The 21,810-nt window shown below is 46.8% G+C and overlaps 1 protein-coding gene across 3 annotated transcripts in view; it reads right to left on the bottom strand.

Annotated features, from left to right (window-relative positions):
• EPHB1 (EPH receptor B1) overlaps positions 1–21,086 on the bottom strand; it is a 365,030-nt gene extending 343,944 nt beyond the window's left edge. For all 3 annotated transcript variants that reach the window (XM_054040375.1, XM_054040377.1, XM_054040378.1), the window contains exon 1: positions 20,758–21,086. In XM_054040375.1, the coding sequence (XP_053896350.1) occupies positions 20,758–20,830 (73 nt within the window). In that variant the 5' untranslated portion in view covers positions 20,831–21,086. The remainder of the gene's footprint in view (positions 1–20,757) is intronic.
• Between the last annotated feature and the right edge of the window lie 724 nt (positions 21,087–21,810).

The following is a 21,810-nucleotide window of genomic DNA, read 5'->3' as shown; positions in this document are numbered from 1 at the left end:
GCTGCAGATGGGAGTGCACACTGCACACGCTCAAGGGTTGTAGCAGCAGTTGTGCTTCCTTTGCACTCACCAGGCCTTAGTTCACATTGCACGATGCTTCTGCCGTACCGATACAACTCCACGCCACCCCTAATGTGGGTCAGGGCCTCAGAGACATGATAGCACCCTAGTTGACTAGGGCTGATTTACCTGTGACTCCAGGTGCATGCCTGATCCCTTGCAGTTGACATACAACTGAACTTCAGATGTACACTTGCACAGGTTATAACGCATTGTTCTGCAGAATGTGGCTAGCTATTTATTCAGAACCATGGACCAGATCCAGTGCAAGACAAAGAGAGACTCAAGGGACTGCGCTGTCATTAGTAAGTCTGTGACTGTCGAAGGCAGAGTTAGAAAATCAGGCAAAGGCCTTTGCTCTGCTCTGTCCTCTCCTGTTTTGTCAGGAGCCAAATGCCAGCACTGGTCTGTATCTGCACCGGCATCATAATGACATGCCTGCCTGGCTCACACACGTCTACTCTCAGCACTTCCAGAGCTTGAGCCTCAGAGCCTTCCTCCTGTTGCAGGATGCTCCCTCCACTGAAATCACAGGGACCACTCTCGTGAGTAACAGGACCAACAGGAGGAAGGGCTACACAATCTAGCCCTGAGGGCTACACAAATGGAATGCAACATGCTCCCAACCTGGCTGGTCCTGGTGTCCATTGCTGCACAGGGTGCAGGACAATGGCAAATGGTCTCACCCTGTTAGTCAGCCCAGCCCAGGCCTAGCGCAAAACCTTCCTCAGCCTCACACAGCTTCTGGCAAACCAAACCCATCAGCTCAGAAACATCCTCCTGTCTCTGCCCCACAGACTCGCCTCCCCACCTGCTCGACCCAGCTAGGCTCAGAAACCCCTGGTACCTTCTCTCAAAATCCCCACCCCCACCAAAGGCTCAGAGGCACTTTCTGCCCCGCTGAATCCTGCCACCTCCACAAACACACAGTTGAGAACCCTCTGCTCTGGGCTCAGGCACCCTCAAATAGGTTCAGAAAACTCCCCCCTTAAACCCTACAGCCTCAGAAACTCCCATCAGAGGCTCAGTTCAAAACTCTTCCCCCTCCTGCCTGCCTCACCAGGCTAAGAAAGACCCCTCCCACCAGCTCAGGAATCCCCTTATCTGCTTCTGGGCATGGAGGAGCCGAAGCTGGGGCAGTAGGGAGAGATTGTGTTTACAGCGAGCCCCATACTCACCTCTGTGGGACTAACCTGAATTAGCGCTGCATGACTTTCGCAGTGGCCACAGTATCTCCTGACTCATTAGGGACCTCCCCAGTGGCAGCAGGTGCTACTTCCACCCATTGGAGCCACCTGGGAGCAACAGCCCCTCCCAGGAGTTTCCCCAGTGATGGCAAGTGGTACTGAAACCTGCAGTAACAGCCGTACTGGAGATGCTACAGTGTCCATAGTGTGGCTGACAGCTAGGGCTTTATTGATACAGATACAAAACCTGAGGTGTAAGTTCTAACCACTGATTGGCTAGTGGCGAGTAGATGTCCTCTCCACCCCAACATTAAGGAGAGTGTGTCCGAGAGCAAACAGGGCTTGGGCCCCCACACTAGGATTGAGGGAGACATATAAAAGAAGGCACTTAGCTTATCAACCCCTGGGGCAGAGACTGTCTTTTTATTCTGTGTTTGTACAGCACCTAGCATGGGTTCTGCTCCATGACTGAAGTGCTATAATAATACAAATAAATAATAATAGCAATCAGCAATGGGCTGTGATACTTCGGTCTAATTTCGGGTGGTGGGTTTAGCATGCGGGGGCTGGGTGATGCTGGTGGCCTGCGATATACAGGAGGTTAGACTGGATGATCTGGTGGTTCCTTCTGGCCTTAAACTCTCTAACTCTCACAATAATACTCTAAATCAGTAACTCCTTTGTATCTTAGTTCCAAGGCCTCTCATCTTGCTTGTGTCTGTCTTTCGGGACACTCCTCAGAGCAGGGACCATGTTTATTTGCATCTTGCACAGTGCCAAACAAATGACCAGCCCTTAATAGATATTAAGAATGATAGTCAGGTACTAAGCAATTCATTTTCAGCAGTTCTCAGTGATCACCAGCATTTGGTTTTATCTGGAAGGGGCCAGGGCAATGAGAGCACTGTAAGTGATTCAACTTGGAGCCGGCTGCATGGCAGAGGGGAAAATGTATTTTTCAGGCTGCAGATCAACAATACACTCAGTCAGGAGTGCTGAGGGAGGGGGAGCTGGACCAGGATCCATCTGCGCTAGACCTGGTGCTAGCCAGTGGTGTCACTCCCTGACTGCACAATTCATGGTGCTGAAGATCTGCATATGAATTCAGTGCTCTTTCAGGGACAGCTGTATCAAGGCCATCTCGGCTGCGAGTTGAGTCTTGTTTACGTAGCAGAGGAACAAAAATTCTCCGTTCAGTCTTTTCAGCATTTAATAACAATGTACAGTGTGAGTCACTGGGGTCATCTGTAGCCTGGGAAGAGCCTCGTTCTTATTGTTCCTCTTTAATGCCACTGCATATAGGCCATGGTTATTATACATGAATGGGACTTTGTGCCAGCTATTCTGTAATGTCACAGGTGAGGCGGTCCTGACTCTCTCCTTTCCCCCAAGCCAAACATGGAATATTTGAAACTGCTAAATAACACCAGGTGCCATCATTCCTTCCCCTTTATGTGTCCAGCCCAACCCTCTACACCCTCCCCCTCCCCCACAGCTTCTCCAATACCCAAGGATGTGAGACTGGAAATGGAAACAATATAAATAGCATGGCTCAGTATACAATAGCAGCTTGACTGTGTTTTTAGATGGGGAATTGTTCAAGATGCCAGCTGTGTTGTCTCCTCCAGCTCTGGATGTGTCGCCCAGAATTTGCAATATGAGTTCCTCTTGGATTGGCTACAAAGCCCTTGCAGTGGTGAACAGATCTGTTTCCCTCTTACTAAGCTGGGGGGGCTGCCAAAAATGGGCAACTGAAGGGAGCCCACTGCTAGTTTGGGGTCTCACACACACACACACACACACACGCTAGAGAAAGGGGATTCGTAGGAGGAAGAGAGCCATGTGTGAAGCCCGGGGTTGAAAGGACAGAGAGGAATCGTTGGTTAGAAGGAAGGGGCGTTGACAGAGACTGCCCAGCCCCTTCCTGTGATGTGCTTCTCATTTGCATGAACGCTAATCCAAAAGACATGGGTTCTAATTCTGACTCTGCCCCTGGTTTACTAGATGAATGTGGATGGTTCTGTGCCTCAGTTTCCCCATCTGTAGAATGGGGATAATGATACTTAAGTCCTTTGTAAAGCACTTTGAGATCTACTGATGAAAAGCACTGTGTGAGAGCTAGATGCTATTACCAACCTACACAGACTATTTAAGGACACCAGAGATTTCAAGCCTGTAACATCAAGGTTTCCTCTGAAACCCTTTACACCCCCATCTTGGATGTGGGAGCTAGGGACCAATCCTGAGAGGTACAAAGCACCTATTATGAAATGATAAACACCCTTAACACCCTGTAGTGAAGCGGACTGGCCCCCGACAGCCCCTGAGGGAGAGGAGCCTGAATTGGCGCCCAAGTGGGCGGAGCCAGCGCCACCTGTTCCCGCCCCCCGGAAGTCAAGGGGCGGGACAGGAAGTATAAGAGCCAGGCCCCAGCTCTCAGTTGGACCCCAGCAGCCGGAGAGGCCAGACGTGCTGGTGCGAGCTCCGGCTAGACCAAGGCTTCCCAGAGCCAGGTACCCGGACACGGACGGACCGAGCTGCCCCAGAGCCAGATACCCGGACACCGACCGACCGGACCTCCCCAGAGCCAGGTATCCCGACGCGGATTGGCCAAGCCTTCCCCAAGCAAGGTACCCCGAAGTAGCCTGGCCGCACTTGCCCCGAGCACGGTACCCTGAGGAGGGGCCCGACCGCCCCCCTTACTGGAGACCAGAGGAGCAACCCGACCCAGACGACCCTCTGCGAACTGAGGAACCCATGGTGTGGGACCCCGCTGCCGAGCCCAGCGGGGAGCAGGTACAAATGGAGGGGGAAATGGAAAGCAGCCCGGGGGTAGCTGACCCCAGTCTAGCTACAACAGAGAGCGAACCAATGTTGGTGTGTTGCGGTCAGGACCCCACCAACACAGCGGCAGACTGACTGCCGCTCTTAGGGCCCCGGGCTGGGACACAGTGGAGTGGGTGGGCCTGTGTCCCCCCTGCCACCCCACTTAACGGGTGGCAGCCTCCCCCTCCAGCCAGCGTTCTGGCACCGCAACTGAGCTATTGTTTGCTGCCCTGAACTATTGCTTGTTGCTCCACCCTGACTGAGGGTCTGGGGCGTCCTGAGTTTGTCCGTGCTCAGCTCCTGATACCCCCGACCTGAGCCCACCCTCCTGAACTATTATTTGTTGCCCCGCCCTGACTGAGGGCCTGGGCCTGCTAACTCTGTTTGGGCTCAGCCTGCCGGAAGGTCCTGAGCCCCTGAACTATTATTTGTTGCCCTGCCCTGACCGAGGGCCTGGGCCGACTGACTTTGTGAGGGCTCAGCCTGCAGGACGGTTCTGGGCCCCCCGGGATCCTTGTGGGCCGCCCTCCCTGAGCCAGCGGGTGGACGGTGTAGTGAGGCGGACTGGCTCCCGATAGCCCCTGAGAGGGCCCAACCCCCGCACCGGACCTTTACACACCCATTGAAGTCCACAGTCGATTAGGGTGTTCAGCACCTGGCAGGATTAGACCTTCATAGCTCCTGACCATTAGACTTTTTACCCATGTCTCTAGGTGTAAAGTGCCCGGGGGAAGGAGAATTAACAATAGTTATAGTGGGAGCCATAACAACTGCTGTTGTAGTCAAAGTTGCACAAGTGTTTACGTTCTAAGCCGTGTTTTCAGTAGCTTTACGAAACTTTCGCCCTTAGGGCTGGCACTGTGCAGGCCTGCTCTCTATCCACAGATGGTATTTTGGGAGACTCTGTGCAGAAATGGCTCCGCTCTTATGGCATATCAGGAAAGTTGGGGAAGGGGAATATACAACTTCTCCATTACATAAAATCCTTTCACTCTATCTGTGAATAGCTCTCGATCTGCAACAGAGAAGAGACAGCAAGATGAAATTTGGCAGGGAAAATGCCCTCATTGACAAACTGCCTTGTAGTGTGAAAATTGGTTTGGATGTAACCAAGTGTTGATCGTATCTGGTGCAGGCTCAGTTTAAGCAGTATGATTTTTAGCGGTAGTGTAGAGGGCCGATCCAGGCCCCCTTGTGCTAGGCACTGTCCATGCACATAGAAACAAACAGTGCCTGCCCTCTTCTAAAGAGACAAGAGATGAGAGAGGAAACCGAGAGGGGAAGTCACACAGCAGCTCAGCAGCAAATAGAAATAGCAAGCAGGAGTCTCCTGACTCCTAAATCAGTGACCTCAGTGCTGTAGCATCCTGCTTTTCGGAAAGGTCAGAGAGAAGGAGGATGAGCAGATCCCGCCTGCACGGCTAACTCAGCCGTGTAGTGACAAATGCAGGATGCAAGCAATGAACAAGGCATGGCTTGGTAGGTGCTCTTGGGCTAGAGCCATAAGGGGGATTCAGGCCCAGTGCTGCGGTGCCTAACTTCAGGTGACATGCTGCCCAGCGGAACTCATTGCCCCGCGTTAGGCACCCTGGTTACCTGTACGATGTGCAGGGAGAGTGAGGAGCCTACGAATGGGATTCCCAAAGACCGCTTGCTGAGACACCAACACTAGCCAACAGGCAATGCCAAGGAGGGGGTGTGGCCTATGCCCCACCCCTCAAAGGGACTTGGGTACATAACTCAGGACTAAAAGGAGGCACCTCTCCCCACACAGGCTCCTCAGCTGTGAGCCTCCCTTGGAGTTAGGTACTGAAGGCAGGTCAGGCCCTTCTCACCTGTGACTGAGATTGAAGTGCCTCCCTTCTACAGTACACCTAACCCAGAATGTGGCAGACCCAGGTCCTCTCTGCTTGATGTGGAGGACGGCCTTGAACCCAGGTCTTATCCCTCACCACTGAGCTAAACTGGCAATCAGGCACTTATATCCCTTTGTGGATCTAGCCCCTTGACTCTCTCTGGAGGAACATCCCCTCTGCGCCGAGGGGTAGCACAAGACCTGTGCAGCCACTCATGTCGCACTTAATCCATCAAAGTAGGGCTTCTGTGAGATTTGGGGTGTGCATAGACCTTGGGCTGGCCCAATGCACAGGAGTGAGTGTCACTCTCAGTGCTCAATACAGGATACTCAGGGAGTATGCAGGAGACAAATCTCTGCTCTCAGACATGCAATTCAGCAGACGCTGGCTCCTACGGCCTGAGAAAGCTGACATTACTATTGCCCTCTGTGCAAAGAGATGGCCAGACAGGAGAGAAGCCAGGCAGAGCAGGAGGAAGGAACCAGCTGGCCCTGATATCTTCTGCTGGGGAGCAAGATCCCAGAGTTTTTGCTTGTACTTCTCTAGAACTCAGCTACTGTGCTGGGGTGAGGATGGTCGACGGCTTCCGGAGAAGGTCTCAAAGCTTGTCCTAAGCCACAAGAGCCACCCACTGCTTAATTGTCTTCTCCACAAATTTGCTCCTCTGCTGGGGAGTGGACCCAGAAATTGTGTCTTCTCCCCCAAAGACTAGGCCTGAGGAGGAGAGAGCTTTCCTCCAACAGGTGAACGCTGCTATGGAAGGCTGAGCAGTAGAACACACCTGAACTTGGACCTGAGTGCTCTCAAGGTTCAATTCCTGGCTGAGCCACAGCCTTCCTGTGTGGCCTTAGGCCAGTCACTGAATTGCTGGGCCTCCATTTGTCAAATGGGGATAAGGCTTCTCTACCTCACAGGGTGTGAGGGAATAAAATCCATTAATGAACATGAGGTGCTCAGACACTATGGTGACAAGGGCCACAGAGGTAGACAGCTGGAATTGCAAGAGCTACTTTTTTCCTATGAACAATGTTATATTGCTGCTGTCCACTGAGATAGCCAATGTTTGCTTGTACAACAAGGCAGACCAGGTAGTGATGATGCGCACACACAGCTGTAAAAGGTAAAAAGAAAACCTGATTTTTAAAAGGGGAGATGTGGGATGGAATCTGCTCATAACCTCAGTCCTTAGTGTTGAACAAAGGAGATGTTGATAATGACAATGATGATGTGGGATGGGATAGATTGAAACTGCATTAGCAGACACTGTATCCAATGAGAAGACAGTAATAGACAAATCTGATTCTCATCTGACTTGCTGAAATCTTGGGAACTCCTACAAAATACTGGGTTAAAATGTGTAACACCAGCCCATTTCAATCCTCTATCTAGATACTAAATGTGATTAAATGTAGTTCAGCTAACATCAGAGACCAAGAGAAACAGCATTTTCTGAGTGACTGCAAAGTGTGGGAAAAGCTGAGTATTCATGCTCATTATCATCTTTTTATGTCTGTCTTTTCCCGTCACAAACTGCAAAAATATTAGTACAGTCAGTCGTCCAAAAATAAAAATAATTGGTTCAACAAAACCATAAAATAAAAATCAAGTGGCTATATGAAAAGTACCAAAGAGACATTCAACCACCTCTAGTAAGGCTAGCCTTCTATATGCCATAAGAGTACTTACCAGTATTTTACTGAAGATAAACAGAATTGTTTGCAGTGCAAATTATTGTTTTACACCATCAGTAATTGAAAGGGCTTCAGATATACAAGGGAATATAGCAGGGGAGGCAGTATAGACTGTGAGTTACAGTAAGTCTTGTGTACATACTGTTATTATAAAAGGTATAGACCTAAGCCCTACCGTTTGATAAGAAAATGAGGAAAGCAATATTCATTCTGCATGTGACTAAGAAATCAATGTGATATTTACATGACCTTCCATGTTCAGATATAAGTACACTCACAGACATACCCCAGTAAAGGGCAGAACACTTTATCCTCCTGCTCTGTAGATGCTATAAATACTGTCCGATGGAATTTTGGGTGGTGGACTCGCGGCTGGCATTCTCAAAGGAATCAAAGGCTAGGTCTACACTACCCGCCTGAATCGGCGGGTAGAAATCGACCTCTCGGGGATCAATTTATCGCTTCCCGTCGGGACGCGACAATCGATCCCCGAATCGACGCTCTTACTCCACCAGCGGAGGTGGGAGTAAGCACCGTCGACAGGAAGCCGCAGAAGTCGATTTTGCCGCCGTCCTCACAGCGGGGTAAGTCGGCTGCGATACATCGAATTCAGCTACACTATTCACGTAGCTGAATTTGCGTATCTTAAATCGACTCCCCCCTGTAGTGTAGATGTACCCTAAGGGAGTTCAGCGCTCAACTCTCAGTTCAGTGGAATCTGGGCAACTCTCCCCCCGTTAGATTCAGTTGGAAACCACTGGGCCAGCCCTACTGTGGCAAATGATATTTTGAGAGGCAGCATGATCTAGTGGATAGCTCACTGTTTGTGATTCAGGGAGAGCTGGGTTCTATTTCTGACACAAACTTCCTGCGTGACCTTGGATAAGTCGCTTCATCTCTCTGTGTCTCAGTTCCCCACCTGTAACACGGAGATAAAAATCCTCCCTTTGTCTGTCTTGTCTATTTAGATGGTAAGTTCTTTGGGGCAGGAACTAGCTGGCTGGAGCCTACATGGGTCTATCCTAGCAGCACAGGAACAGATGTTTCTACCCTGAGCTAGCAGAGTCTATGGGAGAACAACCTCCTAGACAGCTAAAGGAACCAGTGTTCTGCATCTTTAATCTAGTAAGTAAAACTCTTACACTAAGTGAATTTATAAGACATATAAGCTCCATAAAACGGTGTTTTCTTTATATGACCATACCAGGGGACATTCTTTTTAACTTCAAATCCGGTTCAATCAATTGCTATGTTATACTTCAGAAATTCTCCATCCCAAATTTTCTTTTAAACCTGAAATCTCTCCCAGGGTATTACTTTACTATCAAAGTAATTTCCTCAGTAGAGTAGAAATAATAATGTTCTTCTTCGACAGGTTTGGTTAAGAGGGGATTATGATTAAAGTTGTCAAGAGTCTAACAGGGACCGCACGGTGCAGGGAGTCATAAAGAAGCACTTTGAACTAATTTTAAAGCCCCATTACTCTGGAACCCAGACAGAAGCAGCAGCAGGTGAAAAGTGCTTATAGGAAGGTAACACTTCTTCACACGGAGCTCAGTGAATTGTGACTTGCCTCATGCTCAGAAAAGGAGCCATTTTGATACCATTTTCAAAAAAGGACTAGTCAGGTACCATACGATGAATGAAGCAGCCTTTTCTAGTCCTAGAGCCCCCTTTGCTTGTATCATAGAGCTGCTGCAGCACTGCTAAACATTATTCATTAGGAGCAGCACTGCAGTGCCCAAGGACACCAATGGAGAATGGAAAGCTATTGTGTTGTATCCTCACACTAAGAGGCAGTCTCTGCCCTGAGCTGCTTACAGGCTAAGTAGACCTGGCAGACAAAGGTGTGGGGGATCAGAGACTCGCAACACAGCAGAGCTGGGATTAGAACAAAGGTCTCGTGACTCCCAGCCTGTGCCCAATCTACTACAACAGTGGTTTTCAACCTGTGGTGCATGGGCCCTGTGGGTCTGCACACTATGTCTAAGATGTCCAAAGGGATCTGCCCCCCCCCCATTCGAAATATTTTAGGGGTCCATAAATGAAAAAGGTTGAAAACCACTGTAGTAGACAACACTCTAGATGCATCACCTTAATGGAACACAACTAAGAAACGCAGCCTGCTGCAGTCCCTGGGTGAGTATCTGAACTGCATTTATCCATGTCCCATTAGCACAGGGTGAGACATCACTGAAGCCCCCCACCAACCCTATCGTTGAGGGTTTAAGTGGTAGCTACGCCTTGTGCTGGCCCCCATAAGGACAATTTTGCATGATTGATGGAGCTTGCTGCAGGCTATAACCCAGAGGGGAAGAATGCCTTGATCTGGATGGAGAAGTGAGTGATCCCAGGGAGGGTGTATGCTTGGACTGGCTGCTTTTCTCACCTTCCCTGGGTCAATCTATTTCCCCTTCTGTTTCAATTCTCATCTCTCCTTCTAAGAGTTTCCTTGTAAAAAACAGTCCCCCATGGAGTCCAGGATTTAACATTCTGGTTTTGTCCCTGACTTGGGCTGGGCTGTAACCATGAAACCCAACCAGAGTAAGGGGCTCCGCAGAGGGGAGGAATCTGTGCTAGCCCTGTGGCTTTTGCAGCTTACTTCCCCTTCTATAGTGCACAGATTGGCACATGCCCTACCTCTGCCCACCCCACTCTCTGCCCACCTCCTCTGGGTAGGAGGCAGCAGCCTGACAGCTGTTGCTTTCCCCTCCTGCGCAGTCTCTGGTGATGCAGGTAGCTCAACCCAAGGTGTCAGGAAGCTCCTTCTACTCCCTTACTCCCCTGCACGTGAACGCAGCAGGGCTCACAAGCCAGCCCCTTGTGCATGACTCTGCCAACAGAACATGTGTGCCTAGAGTTGATTTAGGGCAAGATAATGAAGACCCAGGATGACAAAAGGAATCACTATATTGCAACACAGGGATAGAGGTAAACTCTTGCTGCTGATCACAATCAACCTTCCTCTGAAAGAAAACACCCCAGCCAATGAATCCATGTTTATAAACACAAAGACAGCCTTGCCCTAATACAAGTGACTTCCACTGACTCTAAAAAAGAACCATTTGGGAGCTTAATTTTGTTAAAAATCAATAGCAGACGATGAGTCTGACAACGCCCCTCACTAAGCCGCAGCATTGTCTCTTCTGACTATAGATACATTTCCCAGAGGCCTTAAAGGACTCCCCATCTGCTCCACTGCCACCTCCAGAGATGGCTGGGAAGGGGCTGAATGCAGCAAAGGAGGCAGGATACTACAGACAGTAGCCTTATTCTCTGCACATCCCTGATCCATCCCAAGAGCAGCTCCATCCCGTGCACTAAATTAAGCAGGGGTCCAGTGGAAAAAATTGTACAGGATCATGGAATTTAAGGCTATATCATAATATCTACACTATATATATATATATAGGCTGGGTTTATATGAAGGATAAATGAGGCATTGGCTTACTGTGTGATTTCTTATATAGTTCTGCAATGAGAAGGCTGATTTGTAGAGTGCTTTGTGGGTTTACCTAGCCATATATCTACACAAAGAGAGAGAGGTACATTCTGTACTCAGAGTCTAAGTGCTATCCTCCCCAAAATTACATGATGTATTTTTCATACGCAGCAGAGTTTGAATCTCTACTGTAGGTGAAAAATTCAACCAGTAACCAGCATATATCACAGACAGTACCCCTCATGTGGTCATGATTGTCAGCACACACATAAACGATTTTACAAGTTGACTTCATATTTGAAGGTTGTCACGAATCTAAATACGTACAAATAACGTCATTTTTTTCTTAGGGCAACCCTCAGTAGGTTGGCACTAATTGGTATAATTAACATGAGTAGTTCCATTGACTTCAGTCCCTCATGTCAATTGGGAGCATGCCAACAGTCATAAGAATAGCTCAGTCTACCCCAGAGTAATTCATATATCATAAAGGGGGGAAATGGAGAGATACTAAATTTAAAAAGTACAATAAATGGCATCAACAAAATACATGATGGCCAGGGGTCTACAAAACTGTTGTTGGCATGACCTGTACGTTTATGTCCCTGCCACACATGGCAACCCAAAGGAATGCTCATAAAATATGCATAGCCCACGTCTATAAGCTATACACTGTGTCCTGACACCATCACATATCGGTGTTCTCTACACACATAGGCCAGCATTGAATTTTATGGTCTCAGAGTTAAAAGCAAAGTGTATCCAAAAATCAAGACTGAGATCGTCATCTTTGCCCTGTCAAGGCCACTTTGACAACTCAACGGGCAATCATTTTCCCCTAAGAACTACCCTATTGTCCTAAGTGTGTTACAGCGTCAGTTCAGTGTGAACATGTGCAGTAAGCATGTTAGAGAGACATTCACATGTCAGCTCACAGGTTCTGTGGTTGAGCCTTAGCGCCCACCGCAATAATCCACACATATAGCAAGAAAACGCCACAAATTTCAGCCCACGGAATTTCCTCATCATCATTTGGTTGAGCTGGGTGACTTTGAGATGGATATTTGTTTCGGGATGGACTTTGTTTCAGTTTTCACCAAGAAGGTTGGAGGCGATTGGACGTCTAACATCATGAATGCCAGTGAAAATGAGGTAGGATCAGAGTCTAAAATAGAGAAAGAACAAGTCAAAAATTACTTAGACAAGTTAGATGTCTTCAAATCACGAGGGCCTGATGAAATGCATCCTAGAATACTCAAGAAGCTGACCTAGGAGATATCTGAGCCATTAGCGATTATCCTTGAAAAGTCGTGGAAGACAGGAGACATTCCAGAAGACTGGAAAAGGGCAAATATAGTGCCCATCTATAAAAAGGTAAATAAGGACAACCCGGGGAATTACAGACCAGTCAGCTTAACTTCTGTACCCGGAAAGATAATGGAGCAAATAATTAAGCAATCAATTTGCAAACACCTAGAAGATAATAAGGTGATAAATTACAGTCAGCATGGATTTGTCAAGAACAAATTGTGTCAAACCAACCTGATAGTTTTCTTTGACAGGGTAACAAGCCTTGTGGATGGGGGGAAACAGTAGATGTGGTATATCTTGACTTTAGTAAGACTTTTGATACTGTCTCGCATGACCGTCTCATAAACGAACTAGGGAAATACAACCTAGATGGAGCTACTATAAGGTGGGTGCATAACTGGTTGGAAAATCGTTCCCAGAGAGGAGTTATCAGTGGTTCACAGTCATGCTGGAAGGGCATAACAAGTGGGGTCCTGCAGGGATCGGTTCTGGGTCCGGTTCTGTTCAATGTCTTCATCAATTATTTAGATAATGGCATAGAGAGTACACGTATAAAGTTTGCGGATGATACCAAGCTGGGAGGGGTGGCAAGTGCTTTGGAGGATAGGATTAAAATTCAAAATGATCTGGACAAACTGGAGAAATGGAGAAGTAAATAGGATGAAATTCAATAAGGACAAATGCAAAGAACTCCACTTAAGAAGAAACAATCAGTTGCACACATACAAAATGGGAAATGACTGCCTAGGAAGGAGTACTGCGAAAAGGGGTCTGGGGTCATAGTGGATCATATGCTAAATATGCATCAACAGTGTAATACTGTTGGGAAAAAAGTGAACATCCTTCTGGGATGCATTAGCAGGAGTGTTGTAAGCAAGACACGAGAAGTAATTCTTCCATTCTACTCTGCACTGATTAGGCCTCAACTAGAGTATTGTATCCAGTTCTGGGCGCCACCTTTCAGGAAAGATGTGGACAAATTGGAGAAAGTCCAGAGAAGAGCAACAAAAATGATTAAAGGTCTAGAAAACATGACCTATGAGGGAAGATTGAAAAAATTGGGTTTGTTTAGTCTGGAGAAGAGAAAATTGAGAGGGGACATGATAACAGTTTTCAAGTACATAAAAGGTTGTTACAAGGAGGAGGAAGAAAAATTGTTCTTAACCTCTGAAGACAGGACAAGAAGCAATGGGCTTAAATTGCAGCAAGGGCGGTTTAGGTTGGACATTAGGAAAAACTTCCTAACTGTCAGAGTGGTTAAGCACTGGAATAAATTGCCTTGGGAGGTTGTGGAATCTCCATCATTGGGGATTTTTAAGAGCAGGTTTATGTATCACTGTTGTAGCCTATAGGTATTTGCTAGGTAAGATATAGGTATAGCTTAAGGCCCTAATGCAAAAGCCTACAGGCCTCACGCTTGTAAGATATTTAGCTTAGCTAAACAAGTCCTCAGGCCCAAAGAAAGATTTGACATAAGCAACTAACCAGTAAGTGATGCTATATCGCAAGACATTAGAAGATAAAATGCTGCATGAGGGAAGGAAGTTAAAACTGCTGATATTTAGCAAATGTATGCTGCAATGTACCAGTTAAAGCCAGTTAGAGTATTTCGGGGATTTTGCAGACGTAGGGTGTCAGCAATGTGCTAAGCACAAGTTGTCATGGTGACTGAGTGATGTAAATGTTAATGAGTATAAGGGAAACTATTGAGTTGGCGTATGAAAAACAGGGCACCCCAAAGTCGTAGGGCGAAGCTAAACAAATAAGGAAAAGCAGTTAAGCGGATGCAACCTCTATTGAATATGCATTAGGCAAAGCAGCATCAGTGTCACACATTATAGAAGTTGTATACGGGCCTGGCTACCTTGGGAGATGCCAGGACGATGGCCACTGGTGATGCTGAGCCTGAGGAGGAGGAGGATGACTAACACTGCAGGTCCTTTGGGAAGGGATGGTGTGAGTATCAGGTTGCTCCTGTATTATCTCTCTCTACCTTGCTGGGCGGAAGTGTTTGTAGCTTTGCTAACTGTGTTAACAAAACCATTACAAATCCAGAAGGTTCTTCCTAAGTGTGAGTGTTACAACCAGGCATATCGGGGCTCCCAGCTGATAATACTAGACCTGATCTTGGGATGAGAACCTACCAAAGGTCAGTGTTAATTGGGAATTCTTAAGTGATCAATATAATTAATATGCAATCACTAGATCAGGCAACACTGTGGGCCAGAGTTTGTATGCAGTTGTGACCACAGCCCTCCAGGAATTAAGAACATTGCGGGGTGATTAGACAAATTCACTCAGGTTGTAACACCCCCAGAGAGGCACGGCCTTTGGAGAGGCTCGCCTAGGCTGGTTCACACTCTGAATTCTCCAGAGACCAACAGGCAAAGACAGGACTTTTGGATAAGTGGCCTGAGTTTAAACTGACTCAGGGTCTTCTTTCTGATCTAGCAAATGGGCAGGCCCTTCTGTCCCAGGGTAACCCCACTGCTTCCTGGGAAAGGCTGGAAGGACTTTGGCATATTGAGGCCCCATAAGACTAATGGGTGACCTCTGATAAGCTTTAAGCAGGCATGTAGTTTCTTTTGTTGTTTTAATAGGTTTTATCTGTAATGCTTTTACCTTAAGAATCAATGTATTTGCTTAGAAAGAGCTGTGCACGGACATATAACTGTTGGCAATTGCACTGTTTATAGCCGATGAAAGGTAAGCCAAGTGCAGATGCTGACCCGTTTAGGTAGCATGGCTTGCTGAGAATAACAGTATAAGCTCAGGAGGGAGAGAGACATGGGTCTCCACCCAAGGGAGGTGACAGCGCTGCAGGAAGCCTAGAGCAGGTGCCCTTGCTGGTCCACAGCGGGGGAATACAGATGCAGTTGCCCTGAATGGGACATACTTACCCCACCCCACACTCATGGAAGAGAAATTAAGTTCATCCCCATAATCCTGTAGATCTCCTGAGAGTCATACAGATTCTGCATCCCAACGTGGTGACCCAGGGCTTCCCGGCTGCCCCGGTATCTTATCTCACCCAGGGCAGCCAGCTGCTGAGGGCGCCCTCCCACTGACTGCCCCCAAATCTCCCTGGGTACCTTCAGGAAAAGGCAGGTGTTATTGCTGTTTCTCTCAGCAGTAACTTCCAAGCAGACTCCCAGATTAGAAATCTGCCTGATCACAAGGGTGGAAGCCAACAAACCTGGCTATTGCATACTGCGAGAGCCCCTACCACATGCCATGTACCCAGAGTCTTGCCCATCTTGTGCTATTTGTTAAGCTTGAGTTGATGAGAGCAGTGAGATTGTATGGGACCGGAGCATAAGCAGTCTGGCCTAGCAGCACAGCCGGGCTGGGATTACCAAGCCACAGACAGTCAGGAGGCAGCAGTCAGCACACAGGGATCACAGCAATTGCTGGAGCCAAGATCAACAGGCAAGAGCCAGGGTCAGATTCAGGCCAGGGTCAGAGACTAGAGACCAGCAGCAGTTACCAGGCTGCAGTCAGGAGCCAGAGCCAGACTGGAGTCAGAGACACAAGACCAGCCAGCAAAGTGATATATGAAATCACAGCAGGCCAAAAGTCTGCATGGCTGCCCAGACAATTTCCTGGGCCACTGTCTAGGGTTAAATACTGAGCATGGGGCAATCAGACGGCCACCGGGTGCTGTCAGTCTGGACCTGTTGGGTTGTACATCCTGCGGTGCCTATTCTCCAGCATGCTCCTTGGAGGTGACTTTATGCAGGCTCCCGGTGGTGATGTGAGAACATTAACTGCCTAAAGCTCTGCAGACCTGGTTCTAGTTCCATGGAGCCTTCCAGGGATTATGATGGAGGTAGAGCTGGAGCTTTAAAAATACATCCACTCTCCTCTAATGCCGGTTGCCTATCCTATGGTTAGATGTTGCACTAGGACGCAATGAGCTCTGCTATATGATGCCAGCTGGCTGTGCTGTTAGGATTCCAGCATTGCTACTTGCTTCAATAGTCTATTTTAGCAGAAAACACATGTATTGTTGGTACATTGACTTGTATTTCTGCATTATTACATTTGTTTTTCAGTGACGAGTGGGTTGTATGTGCCCCATGAGCCTGCTTCGCAATGTCTATAGTACTTGTATCTATTTCTCTTTGGGGTTTACGCTAAAATATTTGGACTCTGTTCTTCCTTGACTGAGATGTCAGAAGATGAATCATCTCACAGGCCAGTGAAAATGGCAGCACAATGCCCTTTAAAGCACATGGATGATATCTTATTGCATGATGTGATTCTATGGGCACAAGATGAGCCTTCAGCCTCTGTAGCTGCTGTCCTGATTTTGGTAGAGTACAATGGCAGTCAGTAGTCAGCATGTTATTTTACATGTCCCATAGAGCACAGTGTGAGTGATCTCCCCATGGATCACAATGTGAATCTATACAGTATATACAGAAAGTGGGATTCCACGGTCAAAGCAGCAGAGCACAATAAGATGTGCGTCAGTTCCCAGGACAGCACAATAAAAATCGTACTGTGCCATATAGAAGAAAGCCACATCTACAGTGATCTGAACAGGACATGCAGCAGCTGTCCCTTAACCTAACCTGTCAACAGAAATCATACTTGTTGCCCAAACTGACTCTAAGGGAGAGCGTATCTACCATTACACTACAGACTAAGGGACCCAACCTGCAGAAATTGGGCCACGGATTTCCATTTCTCTAGCGTCTTGCATATTAATTACAACATCCCAAAAGAAAGGGAGCAGTGAGTTTGCCAGCTCCTTTCTGACACTTCAGTAAACACAAAAATTCCTTAAGAAAGGCTACAGAAATGAAATCTCATTCACCAAGGCAGAAAGCCCCCCAGTATGGAACCAGTAGGGATATAGAAGACAAGCGAAACATTAAAAGAGTCAATTAGCAGGGAGGCACCACAGTTTGGTTTGAGAAGGTATCATTCCTATTTTCTCCATGGGATGGAATAGCAGACACTCATCTGCCAGGAACTCGGACTCCTATCACTGGAATATTGTACAAGCATCAGAGCTCTGTTTTTTTACCAATAACATTCAAATTGATATCATAGTCCTTTGACAGCCATGTCCCAATCAACTGTACAGTCATTCTACAATACACCCTCCACTTACAACAGTGTCCCAGCCATTACCATTAATGCAATGCCTTTGCTTTGGATTGCTTTCTCTTTGGTTACAGAGGAATTAGGCTGGTAAGCAGAGCTGTTTGCCCAGAGGTTATCTCCTAAACTCCAGAGAACTTCCAGAGTAAAACAAGAAGCAGTCAAAGAGGCAGATGGGAGAACAATAAGCCTCACAGACCACAGACACAAACAGTTCACCCAGGAGAGCGAGATTTGACGTCTTATTGATTCACTTTTCTGATCATTACACACTCATACCAAATCAAATAACCAAACCACAAGGCTGGGGTCACTTTTACCTATGGTTAGATGCCCATATGTAGAGTATGAGGGGGAAGGATAGGCTGGAGGGGTGTGGGAATAAGTGAATGATCGTACTGCCTGGAGAGCGGGTTGCTTTAATATTCTGCTGAATAAGTTGTATTTTTTAACTCTTGGCAGTCAGCTTTTGGCACACAGACTGCTCCGGCCAGGGCTTTCCTGAGGCTTACTGGTGACATTCATTAGCTCATTTTGCCACATTTCAAAATGCAATTTCAGGAGCAGAAACATCTACAGGTATGTACCTTCAAACCATACAGACCATCATTGTCAGGGGCTATTTTATACAAAGGGAGAAAGAAAAGGAACACACAAATAAGGTAACAAAGGATCACCAGGGTTGGAAGGGAAATAACAGAATATTTAGTAAATTGAATGATTTCTAACATTTTTCCCCAAACATTTTCCTTCTCTCTCTTAATTCCCTAAACAAGTATCCAAGACTGATTTTTGTCAAAACCTGTTCTCATCCAGAAAATTTTTTTCCTCCTAAGGCTTAAACAAAAATAATGGAAGTCCAGTAAAATAAATAAGATACATGTCATCTTGAGGGGTGCCACGTTACAGATGTACTTTGCCCCACCACAGCACACACAGAATTCAAAAGAGCAGTCCAGAGAGTGGAAGGCTAGAGACAAATAAATTAAACAGTTCCTGGGCTGCAGAATATATACAAATATGTTTTGTTTTCCCCAAAATGCATAATTTTCAGGGGGGAAGGGGAACTCTTCATTGTGTGATTGCTTGGAATCGGTTTTGTTGATATGAATAACTACAGGTTAACTTTTTTTGTTTTAACTTTTTTAATCAGTGTATTTCTGCAACCTTCCAATTTCAAGGAGGAAGAATTCAGCAGCTTTCAACCAGCTCCCCCTCTGCTTTCTAAAGGCAACATATGCCTCCCTAGCATCTAACAAATTTTAATAAAGAACCCCTGCAAAGACCACCAGCTGGGAGAAGAGTGGAATGACAAAAAATCACCTTTTGGGGGAAAAAAATCTTTCTGCACTAATCTTTTCCCTGAGCTACAATCTGGATAAAGCAGAGATTCAAAGGAGGATTCCTGCAGTCATCAACAAAAAGAAGAGGGATTTTGACGGTTACTACATCACCTAAAGAAGAGATCACAAAAAGCAAGAATAACAGTACTGTTCTGGTTTAAAAAAGATGACATTTCAATTTTTTTTTAAGTTTCTCCACCCTGTTGCACATAACAGCCAACTAAGCAGGTTTTAGATTCTGTTTAGTATTATTAACCAACGATCATTTCAGACTTATAAATCAGATTTGTTATTCACTATCTAAGCCGCAATTATTGCAATTGTTTCCCTTTCTTTGCTGGATCACAAACATGACTGTTTTAAAATTAGAATAGATGGGCTACGAGAATACTGAAGCTGCAATCCTGACTCCAAATGCAAATGACCAAGAGCCCACAGTTGATTCCAAAAATGGATTGTGCCCAAAAGTTGTTCATGAAGCTACTCCCACTTCATTTTGTTTGGTGAAATGAACATTCTCCTTTGTGTTAGTGGGAAAGTTTCTTTTCCTTCACTGAATTCTCTTGAGCCTCCTTGCTTTGCAAAATAAACTCAGACCCGCCAGACAGCAGGAAACAGAAAGCCAGGTTTTGATTTAAGGCATGTTTCATTCATTGGAAAAGGCTGTGGCACATTTTTTTTCCCAGGGACATGGGAAGGAGGAGGAGCAGAAGGAAAGATATAGGGACTCCAACTCTGAATGATACAGCTGATATAATGAATAGTATAGTTATAGTATAGAATGATATTCAATGCAGAGGGCACTGGAATTATAGCTAGACTAAATGTTAGTATAGAGACCATATGGATATAGATAGCTAAAGCTACATGCACCCCACCTAGTCCCTTTGCTCTCCTTAGCGCTACGGATTTTCTTACTAAGGGACAGAGCTAGCAAAAAAGGTCTTTGGCTAGAATATGATTTTTCAAGCCGCTTGCAGGCTTGGTTATCTATATGCAGACAAATTACATCTCCTTTGCTAGGGAATGTAGACCTTAAAATACAGAAGCCTTTCATCTCCAGACCATGGGTAAGAAGCAGCAAATTGCCTGGCTGCTCCTAGTATAATCTGCCCTTCAGTATGTAATGCATGCCCTTTCGCAAAACACCCCTGCTCGGTCTCCCCCCAGGGGTAAACCCGCAGCCCTGGGCATCAGCTAAACCCAGGCTGCTCCTGCTGCCTCCAGCGACAAGCACAGACACACATATGCACATGCACAAAGAGCAGCAATTGCCTGCCGTGAAAGCCGGGATCTCTGCTAGCTATTGCCCCCCGCTCTGCTCAGCCCAAGGGATCCAGCCGCAGGAGAAGGCGAGAGAGAGACCCGGAAAGTGAGAGAGACAAACAGGGCAAGAGAGTGACAGGGGTATAGGAAGGAGCGAGGGGCAGAGTTATTGCAACGGCAAATCAAAGATCCTGTCTGAACACAATCTCCTGGACCAACCCTGGGCTCCAAGATCCCCCCATCTTCCTTGGAATCACTGACCGCTGCTTCAGCCCCAAGCTGCCAGTTTGTAATATGTTAAACAAGCCCTGCAATGCAGCTCAGCATCTTCCCTGGCCAAGGAGGGAATGGGGGTTAGCCTAGGGCAAACCGCTAGTCCATCTGCCTTGTTGGCTGGGGGAGGGAGGGGGCGGAAGAAGTCCTTCCCATTCCGAGAGCCAGATCATGGGAAATCCACTTGGTTGGCTCTGCTCCGGGCACGAGTGAAAAAAGTATCGCAGATTCCTTACATGTCGCATGTGGCAACCCCTTAGCCCTGCCAGCCCTTCACCAGACCAGCTGCCTTTTGCACAAGGGGAGGGAGAAACAACATGCATTTTAAAACATCTCACAGAGCAACCCGGGTACAAAAGTTTTTTTCCCCCATTATTGTTTGTATTTTACCTTCCACTGCTGCAATTGCAGATGCCAAGCAGAAAACCACTACAAAATCCAGTGCCATGGTAGACCCAAACATGTTTCAGAAGAAATAAGAGTTATAAAAAAATAGTTCCTTGTTTGGCAAGATTGGTTTCCCTTCTTGTTGCTTTTTGTTATATATGTATCTCCTTTAGTATTCCACTTTGGATACCCCAGTGCTGTGTGTGTATGTGTGTGTGTAGGTATGTGTGAATGTGTGTGTCTGTGTGCGTGCATGAGTGTGTGTGTGTGTGTGTATGTGATGTGTGTGTGTGAGAGAGAGTATATATTTTAGTGTCACATTGCAAGCAATAGTAAAGTGTACAGTGAGAATAAAATCAGCCACTGAGGCTGGAGAGAGGGGGAGGGAAAGGGTTCTCCCCCCCCCCCCCCCATCAACTCTCTTCCCACCCACAACACCTCCTGTCCAATCAAGGAATCAAACCTACAAAAATCCCCCATCCAATCAGCGCAGAGCACCTCCTTACACTGGTATTGTTAGTTTAAGAAAAACTTTTGCAGCGAGGCATTGGGAGAGAATGAGGGGGAGAGAGCCATAAGGAAGTGAAAGAGCTCCCCCTAATGGTCCTTTGAAGTATTGCACACACATTTTCACTGATACAGCACTAAATTCAGATCACTATTCACAACCCAGCCCTGCCTGTCGGTAAATAATCCACCTATTTTTATTTTCAGCAGCGATCGGCTTCTTACTGACTATAGGTTTCGTTATCTTCTAACATATTGATGGTGTGCTGTCAGCTAACCCTTTCCAAGAAGGGATCCTGGAGTTTAGGCCAAATAATATGATTTTGAATGTTAAAAGAATGATTTTCCCCTACAGGGCTCTGACACATCTAGTCTACAGCCCTCTTTCTAGTATGTCTTGGGTCTCTCCTGGTCCCGAACGGCCACCCATAATTGCCCTGTATTGTGTAAATGTGAGGAGAGGAGAGGCACTATGGCCATGTCAGAAGAAGAAGAAATCAAAATAATGTAGAACATGACCAAACCTGACTAAACCCAAATCTCTGTAAG

This window comes from Malaclemys terrapin, chromosome 9, assembly GCF_027887155.1.
Source record: "Malaclemys terrapin pileata isolate rMalTer1 chromosome 9, rMalTer1.hap1, whole genome shotgun sequence".
NCBI classification, from domain to species: domain Eukaryota; kingdom Metazoa; phylum Chordata; order Testudines; family Emydidae; genus Malaclemys; species Malaclemys terrapin.
Note: the sequence above shows the minus strand (reverse complement) of the source record. Positions and strands in the feature narration are given on the sequence as shown.